This window comes from Taurulus bubalis (genome assembly GCF_910589615.1).
Source record: "Taurulus bubalis genome assembly, chromosome: 7".
In the NCBI taxonomy this organism is placed as follows: domain Eukaryota; kingdom Metazoa; phylum Chordata; class Actinopteri; order Perciformes; family Cottidae; genus Taurulus; species Taurulus bubalis.
The window spans coordinates 20,707,723-20,722,704 of NC_136595.1; the positions used below are offsets into that span (position 1 = coordinate 20,707,723).

At 43.0% G+C, this 14,982-nt stretch overlaps 1 protein-coding gene across 2 annotated transcripts in view; it reads left to right on the forward strand.

Annotated features, from left to right (window-relative positions):
* agbl4 (AGBL carboxypeptidase 4) overlaps positions 1-14,982 on the forward strand; it is a gene marked incomplete at its 5' end in the record, with an annotated part of 246,047 nt that overhangs the window by 83,351 nt on the left and 147,714 nt on the right. For both annotated transcript variants that reach the window (XM_079220896.1, XM_079220895.1), the window contains one exon: positions 14,563-14,661. In XM_079220896.1, coding sequence (XP_079077022.1) covers positions 14,563-14,661 — 99 coding nt within the window. The remainder of the gene's footprint in view (positions 1-14,562; positions 14,662-14,982) is intronic.

A 14,982-nucleotide genomic window follows, 5' to 3' on the forward strand; every position in this document is an offset into this window, starting at 1 on the left:
CCCCAAGCGGTCTGAAATATACCCATAGAATATTGTCTCGCCCATATCATATTAATAGGCCTGGTGGAGTGTATTAGTGACCATAATGCGTTAGCTGGAGTTCCAGCTCAGTTACAAAAACTGTTCTAGTATCTAAACTTTAAGGGTAGACTTCTATTTCCTCAGGTTATTGAAAATAGATAACTTTATTTGTGATCTTTTGTAATTTTTGTATGTACATTTTTGACATACCTTTTTGTTTGTAAACACATTCTCAAGGTGTATTTCTAGCATCAGGTTCACAATGAAATTGGTTGGAAACATCCTTATTTGATGATTTTTGGATCAGGATTACAGGCTACTCAATAGTTATGAACTCACACTACAGCTGACGAAAATGGCCAAACATTTAACATCTGTTAAACATACGTTTGTCAGTTGCTCCGTTTCTGTTCATTCCTGTCACTGGCTTTGAAAGATGTATGAGGAAAGGCTGATTTGAGATGGAATGAGGAGTTATCTCCACGACACCTCCTCATTTCACTTCAGAAACCTAAATAAGGTTAGCTTTTAAGTTAGCTGAGGAAGAACGTGTCCTACTGGCTGTGGGCTATATTGCATGCAATTTCCAGTAAATATCACAATATAAAATGTGTTTTTCTGTTTAAAAGTACAAAAGTCAGAAGATATCAGGTAGGCTACTACTCACCCATCTTGTTAGTGGTGCCGTCTATAGTCTGACCTTGAGCGCACAGCTGATAGGTACGTAGTTTGTAGCTTTTGCTGTTTAGGACACAATGTTTCTCTCTGTGGCAGTTATTTGCCATTATTACAGTTATTGTTGAATTATTTTGTTTATTTTTTCTTTTCTTTGACATTGGCTTGGTCTGTCAGGGCCCTAAGCCTCAAGTTTTTAATTTTCTGACGGATCATGCTGTCAAATTTCCTGTTTCTTTGGATTTTTGTCACCTGAACTGAGTGTAACTAAACTCAACCAACTGAACTGAGCTGATGTAAACAACGCTGACCTTGACCGATGGCTTTGTTGTGGTGGTGTTGCTCAGGTTGGTGAGGACATCTCCACCCGTCTTTGCTCTTATTCATGAAACCAAGCTGATGAGCATTCAGCAAGAGGAGCAGGGAAAAACATCAAACTAACTTTGGTCGACTGTTCTTAATCTCTCAATCCTGCATTTTAACAATTGATTTAGGGGAGCTTTTTTTATGAGAAAACTACACTCCATACATGTTTTATCTCCATACATTTTTTTATTCCTCAAATGCAAAGTCACTAGAGTGATCCTGAATTCTGTCAATTGGCTGCATGAAGCTTCCCCTATTAACTAGGCTACACCTTTTTTTTAATGTATTTGTTTGTTTTAAAGTATGCCTTGTGCTTTATTATTTGGATCTATGTTAGTCTGTCTGGTATGTGTGATGGTGGTGCTTTATTGATCTGTTTTGCTGCCAATCGATGATGGGTGTGGTGTTTTCCATGCTTATCAGACTGTAATCAGTCAAGTGAAGGAAAACTATCACTTTTTGTTATGCGTGATGTTTCAAAGGTTAGTCCATGCATTAAATCCAACAGGCATTCAATACATACTGGAGACATTATTTTTGTCTTTCTCTTTCTTTTTCCCCCTCTCTGTCCCGGAGAGATGATGCATTTCCTTGTAGAAATAGCCACAGTACTGTTCCCCAAAACCATTAGGAGGCTCAAGTCATTGTTCATCCTGTGACTCTGAGCCATCATCCTGTTACTTCTCCTTTCTTTATCTTCTCCTTGTGTTCGTCCGTGGTGCGGCGAAGCGGCAGATGCAGCGGTGTTGTCCAGTTTGATCCTTTTTCATCATTTGCAGACAAAGAAACACTCGGGGCTGTCTCCAGACAGACAGCAGCTAAAATAAAAAGCAGTGCCATGTTCGAACGGTCTCTCTTTGACGGAAGCATGTAAGTATGTGTGCCTGTGTGAATATGCGTTGCGCGTGCACCCGTGCATGTTGATGAGCTTGGAGGTGGAGAAGATTGCTTTTTTACAGCCTTTCAATCACAAAGGTGCACACATGCAAAGACATGCGAGACCGTTGCTAGTGTTTCAGTTCTAGGACGTTGGTGGCCATGCAGCCGGTGGTTGGAGAAGGCCAAGAAAATATTTAGGTCTTTTACAAAGTGTTTATATATATTTATACATATATATATATGGAGGGAAAGAAAGAGGTGTGTCGTGTGAACCAAGCCGCAAAACACTAATTCCCTTCTCTATGATTCATGGATTTAAACTGCGTCTGTAAGGATCATACAAATCCAGCGTCTTCTGTGTTCCCCTGTCACGATGATGCTCATGTCCGCTTTCTGATTTGTGCTCTTCCGTTCGCAAACAAGTTTCTGTCCAGTTCCATGAGGTGCATAATATCGACTTAAAACATATTGGATATGTGACAGGAGCAACTTTTCCACTGTGCCAACATCGTACTCGTATTTGTCTTCTGAAATATTAGAAGAAGGAGAGGGAGAGTGTGTTCTGGAGCGCAGAAAGTGATTGATATTCTATTGGGACATTTGCCATTCACAGCATTTATACTGAATTCAGTTTTTCAGCACTCCGTGCTCATCCAGCAGGACTGAAGGGTTAGCGCCCTCGTAGACCCGGCGCCGCATTCCCAACACTGACCCGTGACATCACTTCCTGCTGACACAGCACGGCTGTCAGAGATGAGCCTCGGTGTCCTTCAACCTTGTCATGTAGCTGCTGTGAAAACACACACACACACACCCACACGCTCACGCGCAGCCTTCATCCCCTTTTGACCTCGTGTTTTGTTCTCTGTTTTCAGCAAGCCTTCAAATTAGTCTGAATGTGTTATATCAGAGTGTGTCAGAGTGAAGGCTTGTGGCAGCAGAGGGAAGAGACTGAGAATATGGGTTGCCAGTCGTACTGGACTCTCATTAACCTCCCTACCTCCTCTCTCTTCACCAAGTCTCCTTCATCAGCTCATCCAGGCCTGAAGTGACACATGGGCCTCTAGAGTGTCAGTAGCGATAAAGATGCCGCCACTTCAACGTTTTAATTGGAACTACTGCTGTTGATGTGTGAACAGCTGTAGGACGGAGAAGGACAGATCTATCATCCCTGCCCTCCGCGGACCGCCTGAGGTCAAATGGCAGCAGTTAGTGTGGCAGGAAACCCCCCCAAAGCTCCAGTTAATTCATGATTGCACCGCTCCACCCCTCTCGCTGCACCGTCCTGCTCACACATCTGCATATTCACATCTGGTTGTGAAATGACCTGAGGACGAGAGAGGGAGCATCTGGAGGAGTGTGGGGCCGGGCCGGCCGTGTGAAATGACCAGCAACGACGTATTTAGAGACTCAAATGCAAGGTTCACACAGATACATGAGTCCATGCAGATGTACACACACACACACACACACACACACACACACACACACACACACACACACACACACACACACACACACACACGCACACACACGCACAGGCACACATTCCCATACACGCCTGTGAATCTTCTCTTCCCCTGCAGACACAAATCTATTATTCATTTCAAAATGACGAATTTTTCACCATGTGGCTCCTGGCAGTAGTGTGGCGCCTGACCAAGGGGGAGTGCTTTTCCTAATTAATGCAGATTGTGCAAGAAAACCAAAATAACATATTTACTCTGACGCCTGATAGGACTGGATAGTGCAGGCGTGAAAGTTTGCTGGTGGCAACATCTTGTCTTTGACCTCTCACAACCCTGCACGCTCTGACTGTATCTTGTTTTGAGTGAACACGTCAGCTACCCTCACTCCTCATCTTTTGTAGTGGCGTTTTTTCATGTTTTTATCAAGTTTTACAACACGAGTAAATCCAAATACACACGCGGGCCTAATGATGTCAGGCAGGCGAGCTCTGGATCAAACTGGCATCTCAAGCCAGCGGCTGCAATTCACCTGAAGCCGTGTGCTCTGTCGTTTCTGTATCTGATGACAATCCAGCCTTGTCTCTCAGAGAAGAGACCTGGTAGCTACAAAGCTGACAAGACCCATATAAGCAAAAGTTAACCAACGCGCTGTGTTGTCTAAGCACAGGGAAGAGAACAAGAATCCTCCTCAAGCTGTCCTCCTGAGATGTGATCTGATTTTAATGAGCCCACCAAATGTCAATGAAAGCCTCGCACACGTGTTTACCTGTTACACTGCATACACTACATACTGTCCTGACAGATTGGACCAGAGATCATTATGTAGGCGAGATCACATACATACATGCATGCATGCATACACGCACATACTCACAGGCATCATTATTATAAGCAGCCTAAGATCGAGGTGGAGCCACATCTTCTAATTCAAATATTTGATAAGGCGAGACACAGGGCTGCTTTGCATGCTGTTAGACGGCAATCTAAATAACATTTACATGTCATTTATGTTTATTTCCTTTTCTTTGAAGGGTGGTGTCAGCACGCATATTTATTCTACTATAGCCAGCATGGGTTCCTTTCCGGAATTTGCAAATTAATGCAAATATGAGTTTCCTCCCCGGATAGTTTTTGAAAGGTAGTGCTTATATGTAATGTTTTTGGACATTCAGGGATATGATGTCTTCGTTGATTTGGGTCTTTGGGGAAGGAAACATCACTGGGTTAGATGTTTATTCTCTGGTCTGGTGGCATGATATTTGTGGTATCTATCACTCGGCTTTAAAAGACGTAAACATGATATTGGTTTTGCTTTTTGTCAGTGAACATTATGTTGACAACACAGATCCTTGTAAGCAGTTGACATAATTGTTAAGTATACTTTCTCTCTCATGTTGTCTGCCCATTGCAGCCATACAGATTGATTTAGGGGCCCAGCCTTGGAAAATACCGTCAATTAGTACAAGCAGGAATAATAATGAAACCGTTTAATTGCATTAACATAATGCCTTTGAATGATCATTACCAAAAATGGTTGCGATAATAAAGCAATTATTATTTTGAGACAGCAATTAGCCCAGCACCTATCTTGGATGCTATAATTACCACCAGCAAGAGGAACGTTGGATGGATGCTCGTGTGTTGCAAGTCTGTGAAGGAGCTGGAAGCAGCGGAGAAGATGAAGATGGGCAAGATAGGCTGTCAAAGACCAGGTGTATCACTCTGAGCACGCTATTCCACTCTGACACACCCACAATATCCCTCAAGAGGAACAATAGCTTCCCTCTGTCCACACACAAATTTCAATGTTGTTTTGCACACATCTCTCCATTATGAGAGCTTTTTTTGGTAACGGAGGAGATGTTGAAATAGCGGGAGTGAGATGGAAGGAGCGAGGGCAGGCATGGATGGAGGAAGGGAGGGAAGAATGAGAAAGAGAGATTGGTTTTCATGCCTGGTAGTCAGCGAGCCTGTAAATCTCCCAGGAGCGTAGTGGAAGACAGCAGAAGGTTGATAGTCATCCATCACTCCTGACAACCCCACTGCTCTGGAAGGGCCTGACAGCACAAACACAGAGAGAGAGAGAGAGAGACAGAGAGAGAGCAAATTAACTCTTCCATGTTTAAAGCAGAAAGCGAGGAGGAAAAAGAAGGTGAGAAGACAAACGTGTGGAGGGAAAGGGAAGCAGGGAAGAGGAGAAGTGCAGCAGTTGGCAGTTCCGCTCTGTTCATCCCTCACTGAGTGCCAGCGGCGCTGCTGCTGCTGAGAGAGCGGAGGTGGAATGGCTGGAACCAGCTCGGTCCTCGTCGCAGCACAGTAGCAGGAACATGTGGCTTGTAATCTCAACCTGTCTCTTTGTGCTTCATCTGTTGACTCACTGATTCACATTCCTGTGAATTACCTTGAAAATTGCAAATTTCCTGGTATTGCATGGTGTGGTGATCATGTCGGTTTCCTATCTGCATCATGTTTCTATGACACTTTCTGCTAAGAAGTTAAATTACTTTAATCTACTACTAATTAGCAACAGCAAAAACAATTTGAAAGAAACGCGATGCCGCTTGGATAGCGTTTTTAAATCAACATATTGGGAAAATGTATTGGCAAAAGGTTCACTGGAAACACATTTGTTTTCCTTGAAAAATCTGCTCTTGCTATACAGTATCCACTTGTACTGTAGCAAGTAAAGCATAATTAGGATTTTTTATTTTACATCGCTGACTCGTTTTCAGTGGTTAAAATAACAAAGTCACTTTTGGCAAGCCATATCAGCCATCACTAATTTATGTTAGAATGTAAGTAAATTGATGGCAGGCCAGAATTAAACTTGGCTGTTGTGGAGTTTGTGTCTCAGCTATCAGGTGTCTGCACCAACCCGTTCTCACTCCCAACGCGTCAATTATGATGCTGTTCAGTGGCGTATGAACAAAGGCAACTCACTCCAGCGTAATCTGCATTGCATCATTATTATACGTCAGAGCAACGGACATAGTATAAAGGGCTACAAAGTCCACTTAGGGAGAAGGCTGAGTTGGATGTTTAAAGAAACAGACTTTCACAGAGGAGGCCGCTGTTCCAATCCTGTGTATTAAACAAGTCAAAGTGACTTTATCTACCTACCTTTTTATATGTAGTTTACGCACTTAACTAACGCCATGTACGTAAGTTACGTAACACACACACTTATTTAGATATTATTTATGATCAAAACTATCATCTTTTCCAAGAGTAGTCACGTCATTGTGTTGCCCAAACGTAACCAAGTAAAGCTAACAATTAAGTAAAGCTAACAATTAAGTAAACCTACGTTGTAAACACTGCATGCATATAACAAGCGGAAACTGTACGCTTTCTTTGAACACGGAAGTGTATTATTAAAAGACACTATTTTGGGACATTTTCGGGCATTGTGTTAATGAAAGGGGAACGCTCAAAGAACACAGCGTCTTATTTCCAGGGTGCCGTCCAAACACCCTGTCCATTCATATATTTATGACCATTTGACACATTCCACAATTATCAACGAAAAACAAAAGCACACACTGCAGACAAAAACACAGACGGTCATTGTCAAAGCACAACATGAATGTGTGATCTTATTATAGTGCCACCATGTTTCTGTCGCATGTGCAGATGTGGCTTGGTAATTAAATGGAAGCAATAAAAGACTTACGCAGAGGTGAATTAATGTTTAACGTTCACAGCTTTTATTGTGTGAGCTGTAAAATAGTCTTCCACAGTACAAAAAAGGTTTATGTTTTACGACTCCGGTGTTTATTTGTGTGTGTGTAAGTGTTTGTGCACAAGTGGTTCTGTATGCATGTATGTGTGCTTGTGTGTGACCTCCATCGGTGTCTGGAGGGTATTGGCCATTGCTGTCACTCAGTGCGAGAGAAGCCCTAATTAAAGAAGTTCCAGTTGTACATCGCCTTACAATGGAAGGGGGAGATTGCCTTTCAACTCAGTGGCCAATACAGAAACTTCCTCCTCCTCTGGCTGAATAAAAGAGGCTGATACAAAAAGCCATGAATGCCCAAACCAAACAAAAGCTCTTTAAAAGACTGTCACCATGATATCTGATATCTCTTGGAACAGCACTGCTTTGAATAAATCTTTTTCAGTGAAGAAGGGAGAAGGAAATTAAAAGCTGACATTTAAAAGGCTGCTGCGGAGACTCGTGGCCCCCAGGATCAATAGCTAGGTATCGCACAACTTCCCCCGCATATTAGCTCACTTTTCCGTGGGGCATCTCAGGCTAAGTACAAACAAACCAAAACTACTGTAAGAATATTACTGTGTTGTTTTGTCAGTTTGCCTCCAGGTGTGTGTGTCTTGGGCGAGAAGCAGAGGGGGCCAGGGTAGAGTGTCTATCTCTGTGTGTGTGAACCTGTAATGTGTTTAAAGGGTCCCATCCTCCTCTTCTTTGTGTCAGCACCTTGAGTTGACATTGGTCATTGGGGACCTAAACTGTCAGCAACAACTGAAGGCAAAAAGAGGAGGTGGGAAGGTAAAAGAGAGCAGAAATAGTAATGTGTGTCTGTGTGTGTGTGTGTGTGTGTGTGTGTGTGTGTGTGTGTGTGTGTGTGTGTGTGTATAAGTGACATTGATGACATTTAGTTGTGCTGCATGACATTGTCAGAGTGCGACTTTGCGAACAGGCTGTCAGGTTATGTAAAGCAGACTTATCTCAAGGTCATGCATGTGCTCCCGAAGGAGCCGTTCCTGCACCCCTATCTCCTTGACACGCGTGTCCCACCCTTCACCGAAGAGAGACCGCAACCTCCGCCCTGTCCCGGAGGGTCTCGGTCTGTCCCTCAGTGTTCCCCTGTCATACTGTTGTGCCCACCTATTGCTGGCTTGTGACCTTCGTCACTGTCACCAGGCTTTTCGGGAGCTTAGCCACAGCTGAGCTGTCCTGCTTGAGCAGGCCTTCACCATAATGCCACCCTGGGGAGTCCCCCCAAACCTACGGAAAAGGCTTCCTGTTTTTCAGTGAGTGCTAGAAAAAACAACTGATCACATTTCATGGAAATTTATAACCCATTTTTCTTGCAAGACTTCTGTCCCGTACAGCTCACTGCACGGCAACGCAGCATTGGAAGTGTGCTGCAGTAGCCCTGAAGACAGTTTATTACAACTCCGGGTTTTATTTTCGAACCTCCTGCCATTGGTTCTATTGGTTATTGTATTGTGCCACTACAGTTATGATACGCACCAAAGTAGTTGCAGAGGTCTCAGAATGCATTAAAACAGTTAATAAAATAGGTCCAATGAGGCCCGTAGACGAGACACGCAGTCAGACAATCATACACTGCTCACAAGTTGACAGTTTTTTCTGATTATTAAAACCACTTGGAGCTAACTATAAAAGTAAGCTCCCCCATGATGTTGTAATTGACTGCAAAGGAAACAAGTATGTGTGCAAGTATGATGAGTCAAAGTTGAATCAGGAAGTCGGTTCGTAAACTGGGATTATGGATGCCGCTATTTAGAGGCTGTCCCAATTCATCACTGAAAAGGGGTGACGTTGCTTTACAGCAACAGTTGCCGTTGCTCTACAGCAACAGTTGCCGTGGGCTACTTGCTTAGGTTAAGCCAGCGTCAGACTGGCCATTGATTGCCATTGACTGGCCTCCCCTAACCCCTTCTCCCATAGCTTATCCATACCTGATGCCTTAGTGCCGCCTATGGCTGGGATGGATGTTTACAAACAGTTGGGTTGTAATTTACTGGCTGGGTTATTACAAACCCAGGTTGTAATAAACTGTAGTTTTCCAACTATCAGCTATGCAGCTACCGCACTATCTTCGACACCGCAGCAGCATTTACTAAGTGACAGCTGCCTACGTGGATCTGTATCTGCCAGTGACATTTCAGTTCCAAATGGCACCTGCCAGGAAGTGATGTCTGGCAGTGAAACACAGTGTCATACTATTCATATCTGCATAATGTTATTGGTATTGTTGATCGGTGGTGACATACACCGATACTTACTGGCACAAGTCGTCACTGAAACATTCCAATATGTTGCTGCAATTAGTAAGGCTTAAATCCCATTCCTAATATGCTTATAGTATGCTGTTTATTGTTTTTATCCCGGCTCCTCTTAACTATGATACTATTTAACAATAAAAAAAAAAAATTCTACCAAAGACTTGGTTAGAGATATAGCAGATATAGCTGCAGCTTTATTTCAGCTGTTTATTATCATATCATCATCATTATCATCAGACATATAACACCACATTAGTTCAACATGTGGTTGCAAACATCATTATTTAAACTACATTACTCAGGTGAGGAGCAATCCTACATAATTAGCCGTCACTTCACCACTTTATGATTTCTACATAATTTCACATTAACCCATGTGCTTTAAATTACAAATCTGCTTCTCATTCCGTTTGCATTCTATCGTTTGATTGTGACCATTTCATTTTAAAGTGCAACAGTTGTTCTGATTATATGACGCATAACGCATTATCTTGAGCTCACAATTAGAAGAGTAGCGTGTAGCTTTGCACGTCTGTGCTGGAAACTGAGTCGAAGCCATCATACAGTAAATCACTGTGATGTGTGTCAAATTGATGCTCTGTTTAACCACTCTATTAATTGTGTGTATGTTTCATTCCCCGTAACAGCCGGCTAATTATGGGTACTGTACAGTATTTGTATTGGTGTGTGTGTGTGTGTGTGTGTGTGTGTGTGTGTGTGTGTGTGTGTGTGTGTGTGTGTGTGTGTGTGTGTGCGTGTCTATTGTGCTCCTGGCGGTGTCAGGTAGTCCCCAGTACTGTGGTAGTTGGCACGCTGTGCGTCAGTGATCAGACTGATCAAAGACAACAGGAGAGGAACAGGCAGAGCTGCCAGCAGCTATCAGCCTGCCTGTCTCTGATGGCTATGGACAGGGCTCACAGATCTGCTCTTCTCGCTTGTGTTGAGCTGTGAGGAAATCACAGCGTAGCCAAGGTGATTCAGTGAACCACAGTTTGGTGATGAGTGCAGGACGCCTGATACATCACAGCTACATTGCCTTTTAGACCACTGGGCAGCCTTTCAAGTGCAGTGCTGCGAGAATAATAATAATTTCTGTGATGAACTATTGTTCAAATTAAAATTAAAATCAAATTTTTGCTCTGGTCTGAACCCAGGCTCAGCAACAACAAAGAGTCCCTGCAGCAGTTTCACTTTCTGTTGCTTGCACGTAGAGCGTTTATAGCACAAATGGTTTCAAAACTATGATGGGACGTCTCTCTCTCTAAGTTTGCTCAGCCATCACTAGCGTAAGGACAAAGTACTCCTTCTCTCTTTGGAGCTCTTGGCCTACACATTTAGAGCGGCCCCTTTTAATAATTTATCCGGCCGTCTTCCAGGAAGCAATGCTATCTGGCCACAGGTTAGATCGATGGAGATCAAAAGGCAGTGTTTGGTCCTAAATGCAATCCTATCCTGAAGAGATACCAGCCAGGCTATTTTAGTGCCGAGCCCTGTGGCTGACTGGTCTGTTTAAAGGTCAGCAAAGAGGTTGGGGTCAGAAATGAGTCACCTAAAACATGCACTAAGTGTCACACTTACAGCACATATCCATGGGAACGTTTCAAAAAGACAACTTTTAGGTGTTATGAGTACATTTAGATATTTTTTGGAAGTAATTCTGGAGTCATTGTTGTTGAAGAACTACCTGATTAAATCCCTGCAGATACACTACAGTTATTTTCTGCTGTGAGAGAGTGAAAATCGTACTTTCGGCACCATTAAGGTTCATTTGAGTTTTGTATGTTATACGATTCGGCCAGCCAAACGAGGTTCAACTGTTTTCAACACATTTTCAGAGATATAATAGTTTGTATGCGATACTTAAGGATGCCTATTGTCACTGTGTTTGTGTTTGTGTGTGTGTGTGTATGTGTTGTGGCACAGCAGAAACACCTGTTCCAGTCTGTAATTCGGCAGTGATGGGGACGGCGAAGGGCTTTGACACGCTCCGTCGACATGACAGCTCAGACAGCATGGATGTTAATCTCTTCTAACTGCTCCCAGCCTAATTAAATCTTCCAGGGCAGCACACACAAATACACACGCGTGTTCTAAATTGGTCCTGGTTGTGCACAAGTTTTAACGATCTGGAGAATTGGCCCCACAGCAGTTTGTTTGATTCTAAATCTATGAAATGCTGTGTGTGTGTGTGTGTGTGTGTGTGTGTGTGTGTGTGTGTGTGTGTGTGTGTGTGTGTGTGTGTGTGTGTGTGTGTGTGTGTGCATGTGCGTGAGGAGAGAGAGTGTGTGTGTGAGAGAGAGAGAGAGGGGGAGAGAGAGGGAGAGAGAGAGAGAGAGAGAGAGAGAGAGAGAGAGAGACCTACATGCAGCAACAGCATTGTTCTTTTATTTAGTTTAAAGATGAGAATCACATCCCTTTCTGTGGCGTGTGTATCAGCTCACATGGCTGTATAGACTTCACATTCTTCAAATAAGAGATTGTAGATGTTCATATCAATCCTGGTGTGACATGTATTTATTCTACTGAACAGGAAGGGCCTCATATATTCTCCAAACAGCTGTGGATGACATTTTGGTCTAAATATATTCCAAGCCAGAACCTGTTCTAACCACATTTAAAGTTGTGCATTTAATCTGGATTTTATGTGTGAATCATAATCAAAGAGGCAAAACTTAACATACATGAAAGGTTTTCGCTGATATTGAAGCATCTGTCAACCAAAGCCACAAACATTTATCTTTGTGTTTGCATTTGTGATAAACTGTGGTCTTAGCAGACGGAAACGCAAGTACAATTTCATGCAAAAACGAATACCAAAATTGCACTGGTCCTCTCGATACTGAGTAAACGCAACACATTACTCCAACTGCCATCGAACAGGTCTGAGACACAAGTGACACACGCATATAGAATTTGGTCATTGAAACATTTATTTCCATAATATGACAGAACTCACTGATAGAGTAAACACTATAAGTGTGTGTGTGTGTGTGTGTGTGTGTGTGTGTGTGTGTGTGTGTGTGTGTGTGTGTGTGTGTGTGTAATGCTTAAAGCAGAAGATGTGACACCAATCAACAATTATAATACTTTAACTGTAGAAAGCTGACGAGAAGCTCCTGCAGGAAACAGAGACACCGAATGGACCCGTTCTACTCCAGATAGCAGATATACTACGTTACAGAATCATGCAACAATCTCGTATCTTAAAAGTGCTAAAAACATCTTCCCTGCTGCTCCGTCCTTGTTAGTAAATTGTCCACGTTTCCCTGCCTTGCTTTCAAGCTCCTCAAAGTTCCTTTTGTCTTGTAGGTTAAAGGCTGACTTTGTGATCTGATGTTTAGTCACAGCCTGAACCAAAAATATTCTCTTTAATCTATTTAGCTTCAATGAAATCAGGGAAGCACAGAGGGAGACTGAGGCTTCTACATGCCGCGTGCCTGCCTCCCACCTACCAGCCCACCTGTCGGTGTCCTCCACATCTGTCCACTGAGCCAGTGGAGTTTATTTTCTCTACCTCTCAGTAACTCTCTCCCTGCCACCGCTATTTAGCACCATTGTGTAGTGTATCCTCTGTCTCTTTGTGTTTCTCCCTGCTGCATGTTATTACAAGCAGCAGCACCTTTTCTCTGCTTTACTGTCTTCCACCCTTGTACTGTGTATCACTCTGCCTGCAATCCTTTTCTACGTCTCTCTCTCCTGTCCAGCCTCGGCTCCCTCTGAGTTAAACAGGCCCGAACAAATAGATTACAAACAGTGGGTAGAGTCGAGCTAAAGAGGAAGACAATCAGAATTTGCTGTGGATAAAGAATGAGGAAGGAGGCTGTGCAGTCAAAGAAAGCCAGTGGAGTCAGAATAAGGCTGTATTTGCCTGAGGGGAAAAGGCTGAAAAGTAGCTCTCCCAACAGATGTGCGGGGCAGTAAAGTGTAATTGAAATGCCAGCAGCAATGGTCTTATCTCCCTGCTACAGGAGCAGGCTGCCAGTCTCAACATCAGTTAGATGTCATTTTACCTAAGTCTGAATCAGCTTGCCACAATCCGCAATCCCCATTCCTCTGATGCTAGGCAGGAGAAAAAGAGAGAAACGAACGAGGGGGAGGGAAAGGAGAAAGAAAAGGAGGGAGATGAGGGTGGGGAGTCTGTAATAGGATTTCAGTAGCACCCAGTTAACTTCCACCACCTGGACTAAGTTGGTAATTTGATATGCCCCATCAATGGGATTCATTTACTTCACCGCAGTATTACCATTGCCATTCATTTGACTTTTTTAAAAGTGTATTTATTCATTTCTCTCTCTACATTTCCTCACTCCTCCTGATCCTTATCGTGCATGCTGGAAAGGAAGGGCTGTTCCACAATATTTTAGCTCAGAAAGAAAGTCCTTGGTCCAGAGGAGGTGGAAAGCCAGACACCATGGCTGTCCTCTGAGCTCCAGGCTGAGCTTAATGTTTCGGGCCAGGCAGCATCCCTCAAGGGAGAACCATAATGTCCTCCCAGATTAGAGGCCGGCACTCCTCGGAGGGGCTGCCTTTTATCGGGAACTTTGTTACAGCAACATGGGATCATCTGCGGGACATTAAAGCTGCTTTATCTCCTCACTGTAATGCTAATGTGTGGTGATTTGGTGATTTGGTGTGTTGTTGGTGTTATCCCTTGTGGTAGTGGAACGTTGTACCTCTCTCTGGGCTTCTTCCGCTGTTTGGTGGTTTATAGGAGATGATTGTTAAGAATGAGTCAATGACCGTCCATAATTCATCAAATTCAAGGTAAGGTATCATGAAATAAGATGTAATATTTTGGCATTTCAAGATAAAAAAAGAGATCTTAAAATTAGCTGGGGAAACTAATTTTGACCTTCCGTATATTTCACCATTAGGAAGTGTTGTGTGTCATAATAAGTCCGTAATGTAAAAAGTTGTAAATTCAAGACGCATTGTTTGAAAACAAGTTATTCACTGAAATTGTACTTGTTTGGTGACTGCGACTTAAATTAAGCGTTATTAGATATTTAAATATATGTTCTTAACCTTCATTGAAGCATTTCTGCATGTCTCAGCACATTACAAACTCATCAAAGTATTGCTAAATACGACCAGTGGTCAAAAACGCCTCTGCGACTTTTATTAATTTGTGGCTTTAATGTTCTTTGATGTCTTTCAGAGAGTCATTTTCAACGTGGTCAACTTCTCCAAGACCAAGAGCCTGTACAGAGATGGCATGTCTCCTGTAGTCAAGTCTACCAGCCGGCCCAAATGGTATGTGTGCATCACAATATTATCATCAATTCTACGAGCATTTTTTCAAAAGGGGAATGAGCTGCACTTAAATGTTATTTCATCTGTAAAATAAAACAGGCACAGAAGAAAAGTTTTTCAAAGTTATGGAAAGGGTTCCATAAATTCTCTAACAGTATATACACACATACACACACACACACACCAAAGACACACACACCCACCAAAGACTGATACATTAGATTTCCAGAGTGGAAGCGTCGGGGCACATTAGCATGTGATCCATTGGTTGCCACTATGACGGCTGTCTGATGTAATAACGCTTGACTGATGGATGCAGAGATGT